This window comes from Gadus morhua, chromosome 23, assembly GCF_902167405.1.
Source record: "Gadus morhua chromosome 23, gadMor3.0, whole genome shotgun sequence".
Taxonomy (NCBI): domain Eukaryota; kingdom Metazoa; phylum Chordata; class Actinopteri; order Gadiformes; family Gadidae; genus Gadus; species Gadus morhua.
Window position 1 is genome coordinate 16,924,266 of NC_044070.1, and position 16,088 is coordinate 16,940,353.

At 47.3% G+C, this 16,088-nt stretch overlaps 1 protein-coding gene across 3 annotated transcripts in view; it reads right to left on the reverse strand.

Moving 5' to 3' along the window:
* Positions 1 to 3,867: 3,867 nt before the first annotated feature.
* sema5a (sema domain, seven thrombospondin repeats (type 1 and type 1-like), transmembrane domain (TM) and short cytoplasmic domain, (semaphorin) 5A) overlaps positions 3,868 to 16,088 on the reverse strand; it is a 125,772-nt gene continuing 113,551 nt past the window's right edge. The window contains exons 17-23 of one of the 3 annotated variants that reach the window (XM_030349525.1): positions 15,648 to 15,857; positions 12,632 to 12,802; positions 11,321 to 11,476; positions 9,370 to 9,414; positions 8,786 to 8,994; positions 6,017 to 6,299; positions 3,868 to 4,472 (exon numbers count right to left, since the gene is read on the reverse strand). In XM_030349525.1, the coding sequence (XP_030205385.1) occupies positions 6,198 to 6,299; positions 8,786 to 8,994; positions 9,370 to 9,414; positions 11,321 to 11,476; positions 12,632 to 12,802; positions 15,648 to 15,857 (893 nt within the window). In that variant the 3' untranslated portion in view covers positions 3,868 to 4,472; positions 6,017 to 6,197. The remainder of the gene's footprint in view (positions 4,473 to 6,016; positions 6,300 to 8,785; positions 8,995 to 9,369; positions 9,415 to 11,320; positions 11,477 to 12,631; positions 12,803 to 15,647; positions 15,858 to 16,088) is intronic. The other 2 variants (XM_030349523.1, XM_030349524.1) reach the window with 2 other exon arrangements.

The window sequence follows — 16,088 nt, forward strand, 5'->3', positions numbered from 1 at the left end:
GTCAAATCTCATTATAAGGGTTTTATAAAATATTCACTACGTATCTATGGATACCTATTGTTTGATTTACAACCCTAACCGTTGCTTTTCTCTGTCAACATGTGTCATTTAACAATGAAGAAACCGAACATTTCTGTTTGTATGCGTCTGCGTATCCGCATATTACTGCCCAATGGGCATGATTAAAATGTAATCTCGTCCTTCCAGGGGGTAAACTTCCCTAAAGGCTTGGGAAATAGAAGTAACTGAATAATTTAAGTCTAGGCATTCACAAACATACACACACACACACAGACACACACACACACAGACACACGTACACACAAACACACAAACGAATGCATGTAGTAGAGTAGTACACACACACGCATGTACACAAACACAAAAACACACACACACACAAGCGAACACGCACACACACACGCACAAACACAGAACAAACCCAATAAGGAATATAAACAAGATGTTTTATAGATGTTTTCCATATGCAGTACAACAAGCTAATCAGGGCATATTTACACATGTCAGTGGCGCTGCTCTGAGGCAGTGTGTGTTCAGGCTGGATCAGTGCTGTGGTAGGAGAGCGATGTGTGTTGTTGTACGCCGGCAGTCTAAAGCACAGTGACCCATGACAACGAACCAAAGTCTGTCCTTAGGGGGAAAGTGAAGGTGTTTAATAGGGTGTTCACGCCCTGTTACCTGGCTGACGGCTGCAATCTTGCCTCACCCCCCCCATGTCTTGTTTGTCAGTCAGGAGACGGTGTGTGTGTGTGGACTGATAATTAACCCACTGATGGAATGTTGAAGGCTTGCTATAGCACATAGTACACCGCTTGGAGTTGGCTTGTTTATTTTTTTCTAACTAGTAATATATAGGTTTTTACGCTGCACTTTGTTCATGGTGAACTATTCGTAAACCATGAACAAGGCTGACTTGTAACTTAGAATTAAACTATAATTTGTTATTAGTTTGATAGTAGTGTCCTTGTTCTTTGGAGCTGGGTTATTCATATCTATAATTATAAGCAAAATCCTTGAAAGCGGGAATAAAATACTAGGTTTCCATTTGAAACGTATTTATGCGCTCAGCCAGACACACGCCCACACACATACTTTAACGTACCGCCAATCCTTTTACTTGGGCGTACAGCTCTGGCCTGATCCAATGACCTTTACCAGTGAACTTTATCATCCCGAAGTGGCCTTTGGGAAGAGTCGTTTAATGTCCCCCAATCTGTTGTGACTTTAGTGAATGTCATATCTATTCAACAGAGGAAGGGCTGCATAGATCATACCACTTGAGGACGATGTTTATCATGGGTGTGTTAATATTAGAGTGTGTCCGTTTGCGTACATGTGTCTGTGTGCGTTTGTGTGTAAGTGTAGGTGTGTGCTATGTGTGTGCATGTGTCTAAATATGTGTGCTTTTGTGTGCGCTTATGTGTGAATAGGATTCCGTGTGTTTAAATGTGTGTGTGTGTGTATGCGGGAACATTATGTTTGTCCATGTGTTTAAGTGTGTGTGTGTGTGTCTATGTGTCTGTGTGTGTGCGCTGGCGTGCCTGCGTGTGTGTGCGCGTGTGTGTGTGTGTGTGCACATATGTATGCATTAGGTGGGTGTTGAGAGTGAGAGACGCTGAGAGTGACACTCTCATTACAATCGCTGATGGATGACCAGCAAGGCACATGGTTTCTAAATCAGGCCGGACACTTTTCAACTCTTCACAACTTACTTCACTGGTGCCTAACAAACACTTTGCAAGGTATATATATTCAGACTTGCATCAAGCCTGGCCTGGAATGTGAGTGAGTACTCAGTATTCTGCCAGCGTTTTGACTTGGGCCTGAGGTCCACTATTGACCATGAGTGACCTGATAAACAACATGACCGTGATGGGTGCAGACAATGTACACGTGATGGATCGGAGAAAGAAGAAAAGGCTGAATACATACTTGTATCTTGTCCTTAAAGAAGAAACGTCCTGGTACTACGACAAACATTTAAAACGTTATTGCTCTCACGCACACACATACTCACGCACGCACACTAATTCCTCAACGACTATGTGTCTCACTGCATTGTTCTGGGAAAGGATACAGTCTGGATAACGAGGGATTAATCCTGCCCAGCCAGACCCAGAAAAGCTTAAAGAGTTTGGTTTTGCATCACCCACTCTCTCACTTCCAGTTGCGGGGGGGGGGTTGATTAATAACCCCTCCACTTCAAACAAACACACACACACATACAACTACACTCTCTCTCCTCCACTCCCATTACCCTCTGCATACAGATGGGATGTCAGGTTGAAGGTGGTTGGAGAACAAACACAGCATGTGTGGGGAGTACGCAACCTAATATATATACGAGAGTCTAGACTCACACACGCAGACCTCACACACACACACACACACAAAATCAAACACACAAACACACACACCCATACACACACAATCAAACCCTCGCACGCACGCACGCACACACGCACACAGTGTACTGTACGTCCAGTAGCAGGACATGCGACAGACCCCGTTCTGTTTTATCACCGTGGTAACGGTTAGGCCCATATACGTGTTACTGCGCCAGCAAATGTGTCTTCTTAAGATATTACTCCGTTCTTGGTTGGCGATTTCGTAAGTTTTTCCGAGGCTGCGCTGGCAGTATTGCAATAGGGGAGAATGTCTATCACAGGAGTTGTCAAACAAAAGATGGAGGTAAGCAGCATAGGCAGAACGGACAGAGATGGAGTCTACCAGTAAACGTTGGTTTAGAGGTTATTCATAGAGAGAACTGAAACCCTCTTTGCAATTGTCCGTGTCTGTCTTAAGACGGTTATCATCGAATTTTCATCAAATTCATTATGGATAATATGTCTTATTGGAAGAGTTTATAATTCATACTCAATGAAAAATCGGTTGTATATCTTTTTAATTTATGCACAATAACACAGGCAAACATAAAAAAAGACATGTAAAAAAAAAAGTTACAACCGTTGAAGAACCTAACATTTTCTGAATGTATACTTTAAACGAAAATGCTATAATGTACTTGTGCTCTGAGTGGATTTATGGGTAGTGTATGTTAACGTTGAAATCCATACGTACAATTAATTAAAGGTCAATGCTGGCCTCAGAAATACTTTTCAGATTAGTAGCAGAAGATAACAATGGACACTATCAAAATTTAAAAATTTCTTTACAAAAAATATAAAAATACGGTGACAAAAACAGAAATTGATGAAGGCCATTGCGTTTTGGAGTACTTTTTTTTCTTTTCTGAATGCACATAAACCATTACTTCCTTCAAACTTAAACATTTTTTGATTTCCTTTTATTTACTGGAGATATTGAGTAAATGCATTTATAAAAAACTACAGCGATAAGCTTCAAATTGTATTTACTGTACAGGAACAACAAATGCCCCAAAAAAAGTTTTACAGATATATTTCAATTGCTTGTTTGCCGCAAGTTGCATCGGACCATAATAAAACCAAAATAAATGGGTAATAAGTAAAAGGAACCAAAACCCAGATTGAACTAGACCAGTTTTAAAATATCTACATACTTGTATGGGAGCGAGGGGGCTGGATGGAGGACAGGATGGTGGTAGACGATACAAGCCATACGGTCTCACAGCAGACCAAATTCTTCCTCTTGTTTTGGGGGGGGAACTCCCACGGCCTAGAACCACAGTTGAAAACCAGTCCGGAAGCAAAATGTCCCCCAAACATCCGGAATGCGCGTCAACCATGCAAACAAACCCAACAACAACAACAACGAAAGGAGCAGGGGGGGGGGGGGGGGGGGGGGGGGGGGGGGGGGGGGGGGGGGGGGGGGTAGGGGTGGCTAGAGGGGCTGGGGCGGGGGGGGGGGGGGGGGGGGGAAGGACACATGACTTCATGCAGATCAAGATTTGGTGGTTGGTTATGTTTCTCCTTTTGTAGACCAAAAAACGACAACACCGTCTTCTTTTTAAAGAGATGTCAGTGTTTGAAGAGATCATTTCCCTGCAATCTCTTAAGAGTTGGCTTATTTTTTATTTAATTTTTTTCCGCCACCTTGACGGGAACACACACATACTTACACACACACACACAAATACAGCGAAAGAGCTTCCCAAGTGCACCCCAAGGCACCTGAGGGAGAAAAAAAGGGTGTGTGTTTCTCTCTGCCGGCGATACTGCAAGTCTTTTCTTTAATCGAATACCAGCTGCCATTTTTTTCTCAGCGGTCGGGTTGTCTCAGGCAAAAAAGATTTTTTTTTAATATAAAGCAACAGTGAGAAAAAAGTTGAGGCTCTCAATGGATTTTGCGTCCTGATGTGCACAGGCCTCTAGGCTGTCGCTACGAGTGCTTTAATAGTCATCGTAGGTGTTCAGGTCGGTGAAGAAGGAATTGGTGTAGGTCTTTCCGGTGAGTTGAGGATTGAAGTACTTGTTCCTCTCCTCCAGGAGCAGATTGTTCTTGTTGAAGGCCTAGGCAATAGAACAGATGGATGGAGAGAGAGAGAGAGAGAGAGAGAGAGAGAGAGAGAGAGAGAGAGAGAGAGAGAGAGAGAGAGAGAGAGAGAGAGAGAGAGAGAGAGAGAGAGAGAGAGAGAGAGAGAGAGAGAGAGAGAGAGAGAGAGAGAGAGAGAGAGAGAGAGAGAGAGAGAGAGAGAGAGAGAGAGAGAGAGAGAGAGAGAGAGAGAGAGAGAGGGTGGTCAGGAAAAAGTTATTTGCCTTGAAAAGGATCAAGCAATGATTCAGACCCGGATGGCAAGGTGAAACAAATCCAACTGACAAATCATAAAAAAGAAGCATTTCAAACTTCACAGTACAGCAACACAAATCAATGGGAGGCTGCTTGATGAATGAAACATTCATTTCCCTTAGCAAGGTCAGAGCATTAGCAAACAGACTGGAAAAACGACCTAACCACTGCTGGGCAAAAACGGCATCGGGATGTGTCCATATGTCCAATTCTGTCATCTCTAATACTGAACGTAAGTGGCTTTTATGGCTTTCAGATTGGCTGTGCTCAAGGACGACCCGAACCATAAAAATCTATCAGGGAATGCATCTTTTTTTTTTTTTTTTTTGTGAAGCTATAAGTAAGCGATAAGCTATGGCGCAGTGGGGGTCATCGCCGCCGTGCCCGCGGTCACATGCTTAACAAAGAATGAGCCCCCTCCCCTACGCGGCAGCTGCACTCGGGGAAACATTAGCAATTTGGCAAACGGGTGCACGCACATTCAATTTGCTCGTGAGTGTCCCCCCCGACTCCCTTAGGGGTGAGGGGTTGTACTTCAACACGGGGTGCCTTTTCGTTCGCCGCTGAGAGATTTCGCTTCGGAAGGCGACTATGATGGGAAGTGAAAAGTGGAGCGGACAAAAGACCTAAGATGTATTCCACTCCCATCCCATTATGCGATTTGTCCGCGGAAAGAGTTGTAATCAACAACTCCCGCGGCGCGGAGATAGTTTCGTATCTTGGCAAGTGGGCCCTTCGCTGCTTTTTTTAGACAGCTGCTTGTGGAGCTGGTGGTTAGCTGTGTGTGCTCTGTCTTCGAGCCTTACGCCCTCTTTAATTGCTGGAGGACTGAGTGCGCGGGTTCTCTCGACGCAGTAAACAGAGAGGACTTAACACCAGGGCGCCGCCAGTGATGGTAGGCCGACAGGGAGGGGGAGTTATGACCTATCATGGCGATTTAAGTTGTTTTTTCAGTTCTCTGTGCTACCGTCAGCCACCAAGCCATGCACTCGAGGAACCTGGCCCAAGAAATGGATGGAACAGCATGGGGGGGGGGGGGGGGGGGGTACGGAGATGGAAATAAAAGGGGAAGGCATGCAAATGGCCAGACTGAGAATAGGGAGGAAGGGAAGGGTAAGGGAATTATCACAGCCCTTGGGAAGGAGGAGGAGGAAGGAGGAGGAGGAGGAGGAGGAGGTGGCGCAGGCTACTGCAGGATGAGTCGATGAAAGGGTTTTGGAGCGCAGGGGAGGAAAAAACAGAGAAAACTAGATTTGTGTACGCCAACCTGCCACACACAGGAAGTTGGAGGGGGGGCTCGTTGGGGAAGCAGGAAGTAGTAGAGGTTGTGTTTTTTTGTTTTTTTTGAAAGAGTTGTTGCGTTGGGTGGGATTGGTTTGTGGGGGAGGGGTGGGGTGGGGGGGGTATTTTTTTTATTTTTTTTGGAGAGGCGTGATGTTGTAGAGTGGTTAGTAGAAAATCTCCAGGCCACGCATGGACACGCCCATGTTAGCAGATAGTGGCTGGCGCATGCCGGGGTCGTCCAGTGGCAAGAGTACCGAGACGTCTGGCTGCAGGAGAGGAAGCAGAGGCACCAGTCATCCCACAGTCCCCGCCACAATGCAACGACCCGAGCCTCACCCACACCCGAGACCCGGGTCCAAACCCCCTCCACAACGCCCCAAAACCCTGACATGTTTCAAATCTCTGCGCTTATGAACTCATATCGTACTGGAAAGCCTCCCGTTTGGCAGAGGGATAAAAGTGATATGTATTGTATCTGGCTGGCTGCGGTACACTGCACACAGTAATGCGATTAAATGTGTCAGCTACGTCGGGGTTTGACGCAAAATATTGAATCTTGAAATGCGACAGCAGGTGTTCATCTTTCCTCACCATTGACACTCAAAGCAGGATAATGAGATCCTGGGCCATTCATGGTTAAAATATAGCTCAACATCTGAGTTATCTTGCAGTGCTGCTTTTGTGAGGGGCGTGGAGGGGAAGGGAGGAGGGGGGGGGGGTTGTCTTGTGGGAGCCAACAAAACAGGATTAATTTGAAACAAACCATTTGAATTTGTTTTTTCCAAACGTGCACTGTCCATATTTAAATTTGCTTCTAGCAGCTCAAGGAAAAAGGATTATGTTCATTGATTAGAGGAATTGCATGAAGGATAAACACTTAAACATTCCTACCCTCGTCAGCACAGTGCAATGTTGTTGCGCCTCAGCACAATACATTATTTAGGCTAAAATCACATGCTTTGCTCTGGCATTTCAGTAAGGGGAACTAACACCAGTCTGTATTGGCCTGCATGAAATTTGATTTGTGGCTTCCATGAAGTCCACCAAGTCAAGTGCTAAGCTGATTTATTTAAGAAAAAGAGAATCTGACCTGACGGGAAGGATTTGAGAGTTGAGGGAGGGTTGTGAATATTTATGCAAATAAAACATTGCATAAATAGGAGTCAAACTGGATGTCTTTTCACTCTGCAAAACGTAATTTGATTCTTTAAATAAAGTAAAACAAGTTAAGCGCTCAGCTGATTTATTTAAGGAAAACAGAATCTGACCTGACTGAAAGGATTTCAGATTTGAGAGAGGGTTGTAAATATTTATGCAAATAAAACTTTTTAGAATTAGGAGTCACACTTGATGTCATCAAAGTTGGCAAAATGATATTATACTGCCGGCCTCTTCACTTTGAACGCCAACACGACACGTGTTTCCCCCCCATGTGTGCGTCGAATAGATATCTATTTCGGTGCCATTTCAAGGGGCCCGGGACTTTGGCTGTTAAGGTTGCTAAGACCCGACAATTTAGAGCCCTGGGAACCTGAAAATACACCCGTCTGGAGGCCCGGAGCAGCAGGGATGAGTAATAATCACAGACACACCCAGGCGCTCGACGGAAAACCATGAACACCATGTTTTGATAGCCAGGCTGGAGCTGCTGTCTGAAATCCCTCCCCTGTTCCTGTGACTAATTCTGTTATTCCCTTCATATGATACAAGTCTAAAAGGTCTGGGACATCACTTTGGGTCACCCTGAGCAGGTTTAGAGTGTGTATAATTCACTTTTTGACGTCTGAGTTTCCTCCGTGTCATTGTCTTGTCTAAGATAATTTGGCAAAACTATTTTTGTCTATTTGTAATCCATTTATTTTGCATGCTTATTGTGTATTTAGTTGGGTCCTAATTCAGTTTGAAGTGAACTACAGCTTTCAACATCTCCTGTCGGATCTCTGGTCGTGTGGGTGTGTGTGTGTGTGTGTGTGTGTGTGTGTGTGTCTGTGGGGGATTTGTGTGTGGGTGCGAGACAGACAATCCCTTCTTCCCCTACAGGGAGAAGGTGTGCAGAAGACTGCAAACTACTTGAGCTGATAGGTATCGGTATCTAGTTGCATCCGTGCATATGAGAAACCAGTGACTGACACAGAAAGGCAAATCACCGGAATCAGACACACACACACACACACACACACTCACGCACACGCACACACAGTGTGGGAGAGGGAAAACACAGACACGAAAATGTTAATACAGTGAACATCATGCGAATCGCCTAATCCAATCATGACAAAGACTGGGCGTAAAGTTACATGAAACGCTTGTTCCTCGACAGGAGACTGTGAAATTGACTGATTAGTGAATATGTTTTAGAGACAGCTGCAATTAAACTAGCAACAAATATCATGAGAGAGGCGTGGGGGGATGCTACGCCTGTGTTTTGTGTTCACGAGTTTAATTATAATTGAAAAGTTGCATAAGCATATGGCTTTATTCAAATATGCATACAAAACATCACGGCCATATAATGACTATGGATATTACAGGTGGTGCGACGAAAACACGCTGGTAGCTTAGAGGTGAATCGCAAGAAGTTGTAATAAGTCTTCCCCGACACTACCCGCTCCGCCAAATGGTGAAATACCCCAAAAATACAATTAAATAAGAAACAGAAATCCGAGAGAACCCAACCGGACCCAAAACCCCCACCAAATGCGAAACCAATAGTGAAACCAAAAGCGAAAGCGAAACCAAATCGGGCACCGACCTTGATGGCCTCCACCGAGTCGTATTTGTCCAGCTTGTTGATGTGGTTGGTGATGCTGGTGTTGAGCGGCGCCGACACCGGGTGGATGACGGTGGCGTCGTGGGACTGCTGTTGGTACCGCTGGCAGTAGGAGTACACCAGCAGGGTCACCAGGCAGCCCAAGATGGAGCTGCTCAGACCCACCGCCATCATGTGGAACAGGTTGAAGTCTGAGCAGGGCCGGGGTGTGAGGGGGGGGGGGGGGAGGAGGAGAAGGTCAGCGGGCGAATAGCAAAAAAAACGACGTGCCGTGAATTTTCTTATGACAACATATTGGGAGAATTTGAGTTGCAGCTGCTTGGAATTATTGACCGCAAACACACACAAGCACAAGCATCCACACATAAATACACGCACACACATAAGCACACACACACACACACACACACACAAACAACGTATTTACACACACACACACACACACACACACACACACACACACACACACACACACACACACACACACACACACACACACACACACACACACACACACACACACACTTATTCACATCCACAGTATGTATATGCCGTATATCACTTACCTCCACAGTAAATCTCCTCTTGACTTGAGCGGGCAATGGAGACTTCTGAAGGGAGAAGAGAGGGGAGTAAAAAATGAGGGGAAGAATTAGGGGAAGATAGATTGTGAAGGTGAGAGTGGCTATGAGGGCTGTACAGTTGGCAGGGAACAGATTATCATAAAATCCACCAGCTAATCAGGACTGGGGCACATGGAGTGGTTTATGAAAAGTATTGTCTCTCGTTAAAAACAAATGAACTACAAGACGTCGCTAATGAACCCTAATGGACTACGTTTCCCATTAAAATGGGATGAATGATCGGGTTTAAAGGGGGAGGAGGAGGGGAGGTGGGAGCAGTAATCGTAAGACTTCTAAAGGGTTATTATATCACTATTAATCAACACAGACACTTCGGAAGAAGTCTCTTTTTACTACACTGCTCATCCCCCATCCTCAAAAATAACATTCGGATCCAATCGAAATCAGTATGAGCATAAGGAAACAGTTGGTGAGTGTGTGCGTGGGCGAGTGTCAAGCGACGATTTTGTGTCTTGTCATTCAGTCTGATCCGTTCACAACAGGAACGTCAATGTTGTTTAAGCAGAGCGTGCGCGCCTGTGCGTAGGCGTGTGTTGGTGCGTGTGCTAGTGTGTGTGTGTGTGTGTGTGCGGGTGTGTTTATTGATGCATTGAGGCAGCGAACAGAGTCATGGTGACCTTTAGAGGCACCAGACGCTGTGCTAACCATCCCTGGCGTGAGACAGATCAATGACCTTGAGGGCTCCCTACATAGTTGGCTGGCGATGCTAAAATCCTTACCAGGGGTGTTGAAAACTGTCTGGATGGTTATGTTTAGGGCAGAAGGGGGGAAGGGTAGGTCAGCGCATCGATGGGGGGGGGGGTTGGGGGTTGGCATGCCACTCCTCCAGAATTCTTGAATGTGAGTTGTTTTAAACTCCTACCAACGTCCGACACGTTTGGGAGCCGGCCGATTTGCTATTTGCTCTCGAGTGTACGACCGGAAGCAATACTATTTGGGCAAAATTGTGAGCGATGTGTGTGCACTTATTCAAAAGGCTGCTCTATTTGTTAACTCTCTTACCGTCTTTTATTATGATTTTTCACATTTAACGTGATTTGACGCCACTCAAATCCAATCAGATCAAATCAAAGCGACTCCAATGCAATCTACTCAACAATCTAATCTAGCCCTCCATTCCATCACGAGACATCTTCTAGTTTCAGACCGGCTACAGCGAGAGCCACAGCGGAAAAGGAACAGACAAAGTACCCACCTAACCACTACTTTCTCACCCTATTTTCCGCAATGAACGAAGAAACAGCGGCCGGAATAGGGGGCTATTTGTAGGGTCTCGTCCCCCATGTCTTTTCCCTGAATCACTAGGTTTATACCGGGCTGCGAGAGAAAAGCCGGCTGCGAGAGGAAAGCCAGCAGCTCTGCTCTGAGTGACACCATTATGGAACTATTACATCAGAGAACGCCGAGTTCAGTCCTGGCTGGTGGTGGGCAGAGCGGCCGGATCACATTGTCTCTCTTTGGCCAGGATTCACTGAGTAATCCCATTCACACGTATCCGTAATGGTAATAACCGGACCTCTCTGCACTGCGAGGTGTGGAGTCGGGGCTGTGGAGCAGTGCACGTTAAATCATGCACGAGTGCCCTAGCCTGTTAAACAGGAGGGGAATGGTGTAAGACGATGGGGTCCGTGTGTGGTTGTGGGTGTGTGTGTGTGCATGGTTGTGAGTGTGGTTGTGAGTATGTGTGTGTGGTTGTGAGTCTGTGTTTGTGGGGTTGTGCGTGTGTGGTTGGGTGTATGTGTGTGTGTGCTTGAGCGTGCGTGTGTGTCCGTGACTCTGTGTGTCTGTGTGTCTGTGAGTCTGTCTGTCTGTCTGTCTGTGTGTGTCATGCGTGTGTGTGCGTGCGTGCGTGTGCGCGTGCGTGCGTGCTCACCTGATATAAAGTTGGAGTCGGGCGGGCAGGGTCTGGTCTCGGTGCTGTTGCCTGAGCACTGGTTCCCAGTAGGGAAGAGGACATCGCAGTGGCGCACTCGCATCTGGGACACGGCCCCTTCACACTGGGACCAGTCTGACCAGCTGGACCAACTCTCTGGGAGAACCGTAACGCATGGAATACCATTAACATAGAGTCAACCTCCTGATCTGTGGTAGTGTGTGTGTGTGTGTGTGTGTGTTTGTGTGTGTTGGAGTGTGTGTTCTTGTATGTGTGTCCGTCCGTCAGCTGATATACACAATATGAGCAGTGTGACTGTGAGTGCTTGTGCCATTGTGTGTGTTTTCTGTGTGTCTGCACGAGGGTCTATACGCTGATAAAAGCTGAACGGCTGTGAGTGTTAGTGGGAGCGCAAACGAGAGAGCAGAAAGAGAGAGAGAGCAGAGAGAGCAGAGAGAGAGAGAGAGAGAGAGAGAGAGAGAGAGAGAGAGAGAGAGAGAGAGAGAGAGAGAGAGAGAGAGAGAGAGATCATGTCTTATCTATAAGTGCTTGAATAGGATGATGATGGACAGCGTAGCATTGTAATATTCTTCGCACGTAGTCCAGAGTCTAGATATGCATGTGTAGGTACTTTATTATGCATGAGGCCTGGGTCCTGTGTTACTTGCGCCTCTTGCGCTTGATGAGTGTGTGTACACGTGTGTGTATACCTGTGAGTGTCTGTGTGTATGTTTGTGTGTGCGGGTTGGTGTGTGTGTCTGTGTGTGTGGGTGCTTTCAACTGGACATTAAGCATGATGGCTTTGTGTGTTCATGGGAAGTGTGCATGTGCTTGTGTGTATGTGTGTGCTCATGCCTCCTGGAATACGTCTGTGCACGCCTTTGTGTGTGTGTGTGTGTGTGTGTGTGTGTGTGACTGAGTGTGGGTTGATGGATAGGTGCATGTACATTCATACCCATTCACTTTTCATACTTGTGCTTGTGAGTGTGCATGAAAGAGTGTGACGAAGTGTGTGTGTGTGTGTGCATATGAGTCATGTCTCGCGCGCGTGTTTGTGTGTGCATGCACATGTGAACAGAGAGGAAGTGAGTGTGTGTGTGACAGAGAGTGTGCGTGTGTGACAGTGTGTGTGTGTGTGCATGCACATGTGAACAGAGAGGAAGTGAGTGTGTGTGTGTGTGTTTGACAAAGAGTGTGCGTGTGTGACAGTGTGTGTGTGTGTGCATGCACATGTGAACAGAGAGGAAGTGAGTGTGTGTGTGTGTGTGTGACAGAGAGTGTGCGTGTGTGACAGTGTGTGTGTGTGTGTACCTGGACAGGGCTGTGTGTTGCACAGGGCCTCCTCAGTGTGCAGGCCCAGGCAGATGTCTCCTCCGTGGGCCGGTGGGGGGTTGCTGCAGGTCCTGGTCCTCATGTAATGTCCCCCCCCGCAGGTCACGGAGCAGCGCGACCATGACGACCAGCAGGACCAGCTCCCGTCCACTGACACCACAGGGGGGGGGGGGGGGGGGGGGGAGGGGTACAGCTTTATCTGACGTCACGTTGAAGGTTAAACAGACCACAGTGAATGTATCGTTGTCTATCGTTGTTTCTTCGTTTCTTCGTGTGTGTGTGTGTGTGAGCATGTGTATGTGGGAATGTGTGATTGTTTTTATGTGTGTGTGTGTGTGTGTGTGTGTGTGTGTGTGTGTGTGTGTGCGTCTGTGTGTGTGTGCGTAGGTATAGGTGTGCACCTCTGTATGGGCATGCGAGTGTATTATATGAATGTGGGTGTGTGTTCTCCAGCTACCCGAGTGACTTCCCCATGAACCAGGTTTTCACCACTCAACATGCTGAAGCACACGCGCACCCACACACGCACACACACACACACACACAGAAACACCGGGCTCCAGACTCTCGCATCAGTAGCCTAGGCTACAGTTGCGGGCGCCGCCGTGTGCTGATGTGTGTGAGGACATGTGCGGAAAACAGCAGCGTGTGGGAGACGTGCAGTTGTGCAGAGAAGAGCTACGCAAGATGGCTAAGATGTTGTTAGATTATGTCAACCGGGGCGAAGGCAGCCCGGCACGCAGACGTTACCATGTATCATTGGGTTTGTCATTAACAGAACATTATGGAAATAGTTAAGAGCGTTTGCTATTGTTAATATCCATTATATCAACGCTATGAGTGAATCCAACTGAAGCGTTTAGAATGCATGCGGGTGTGTTTGAAGTGTGCATGATAATCAGTGCGTGTCTCTCTCCAGCTGGTCTGGACGGCCTGGGAACCTCCAGACTCCACAGTCTTTCCTCTAATTAATAGAAGAATATTAGCCTTGGAACACCTTTGTGATTATTTCGGTGTAGTTTTCCCTTCACACTGGGCCAGATATGAACCAACGTCCCGAGAACACAGCAAACCCTTCGGAAAACATCGACGTCCAAGTACACAGTCGTTTGCCAGAGCCCGCAGCAACAGATGTAAGGATCCTTTGTGAACTGCGCTGGATAAAAGCCCGCTTTTTACATTAGCGGATTGAGACGTTTCACAGAACCGTCTGGGGGATTTTCATTAGGAGCCCGGCCCAGCTTCTTTAAGTTGCCAAATACTTTTTGTCAACTCAATGTAATATCTCTCTCCCGCAGAGTGACATATCGTTTACCACATTTGAAAATCCATCCAACCACCCACTTATAACCTCATCCCCCACAAGACGGGCCCTAACCACGCCGGCGTTTGTATTTAGTGTAGCTAAAGAGTGGGACTTAAGATGTGTAAGGAGGGTCCCTTTGGTTAACTTTGGAGAAGAAACACGCCCACGCTAAGGTAAAAGTATTTGTAGTGCTGAGAATATAAATAACCGCAGAAATCCATGCCCCCCCCCCAGTCTCCCCCATCGCCTAGGCTACGGAAAGCATCATGCATTCATCTGACATTTCAGGTTCCTCCAGAAGGGGAAAGCGTTTGGGACCACTGCGCAAACAAAGGTTCTGTGTGTGGATGTTGACGCTCTGCCATCTACAGTAGTAATCTAAAAGATTCCCCCAGAACCTGTAACCAGACGCACGGCACTGATTGGCAGGCGGCACACAAAAACTCACAGCATATGGAAAAACGGGATAGGGGAAAAATAAAAGAAAGCCAACAGCTTGTCACTCTCCTGTCTCGCTCGCTTCCAATTGCGAAGCAGCATTCCCAGGTAGGTTTTGACATTTTAGAAATGACTTTCCATGCCATTGTCTGTCCATCTTTATACGCAATCCTGCGGATCTCCCGCTTTATCTTTTTGACATTGCTTTTTAGCGTTTCGCCTTTATTGGACAGAACAGCGTAGCGTAAAGTAGAAAGCAGAACACAAGGGAAGAAAGGCCAGGAAGACGTAGGGGATATGACCACGGGCTGGATAGTAATTCCAGGTAATCAATCATCACACCTGTGTGCCCTTTACCGGTTGTTTAATAACTCCTCCCCCCCCCCCCCCCACACACACACACACACACACAGTGTCTAACTCCTCCAGCGTTGGGGTCGACCACATCGCCCATCACAGCGCTCCAAATACCAAACTACAAGCAACAGCACAGCCATTTAGACAGCGTTATTACCTGCCTTGGCAGACAGAGCATTCATTTCATTAGAGAGTGTCCCGTTATCCTCTTTGACTGCTGAGGAGGGGGGAGGGAGGGGGAGATTCAGGGGAGGGAAATGCATTGTCTCTGAGACTTTTCACAACGGAATGAGGCATGCTGAACAGCCCTCTCCACCCCGTAGCGAGAAGCATAATTACCCCAGGAAATAATTACACACTGGAGCGCCAAAGGGATTGTCTCTCTGGTTCCTGGTGTAAATTGGGGTCTTGGAAGGAAAAACTCCCCAAAATCGTGTTGCAGATTTACACCCGTGTGGCTCTCAGCCAGAGCTCTTTGTGGAGTGGATGGCTGGTGGGTTTTCTCAGCTGTTCGTTTTTTTGGCTTGTGGCTCACTCGTTCTTTATTCAGCACTCCAGCAGCGTCTCTTTTAAAAGCGATGTAAAATAGATGCCCTGCTTCTCGTTAGGTGTGGCCAAAGTGGCGTGTTTTCTACTTTTTTGTCACGTTTTTTAAGGAGGAAGAATAGGACAAAAGATGCCCATTCACATGAATGTTTTCCGCTCATGCAAATGCAGCATGTCGCCCTCATGCAAGATGCCTGGTGTGGACACCCGTTTGCATATTGTGTGTAAGTGTGTGTGTGTGTGTGTGTGTGTGTGTGTGTGTGTGTGTGTGTGTGTGTGTGTGTGTGTGTGTGTGTGTGTGTGTGTGTATGTGCCCATGTGTGTGTGCATCTGTGTGTGCGTGTATACCTGGGCAGGGGGTGACGTTGCACTCCTGATACTCCTGCGCCGCTCCCATGCAGGTCTGCCCCCCGTACTTGGGCTCGGGGTTGCTGCAGGACCTCTTCCGGCTGCGGACCCCCCGGCTGCAGTCTCTGCTGCACTGGGCCCAGGAGCTCCAGGGAGTCCAGCCACCGCTGACCGCGTGGCCCGAGAGCCTGCCCAGCCGGAGCACCTCGCCTGGGGGAGGGGCGGGAGGATCGAGGGGCATGGTCAGCATGGAGGTTTGTGCTCGGCACGGACAGACAGACAGGCAGACAGACGGACAGAGGACAGACAGACAGACAGACAGACAGACAGACAGATACACACACACACACACACACACACACACACACACAGACAGACAGACAGACAGACAGACAGACAGACAGACAGACAGACAGACAGACAGACAGACAGACAGACAGA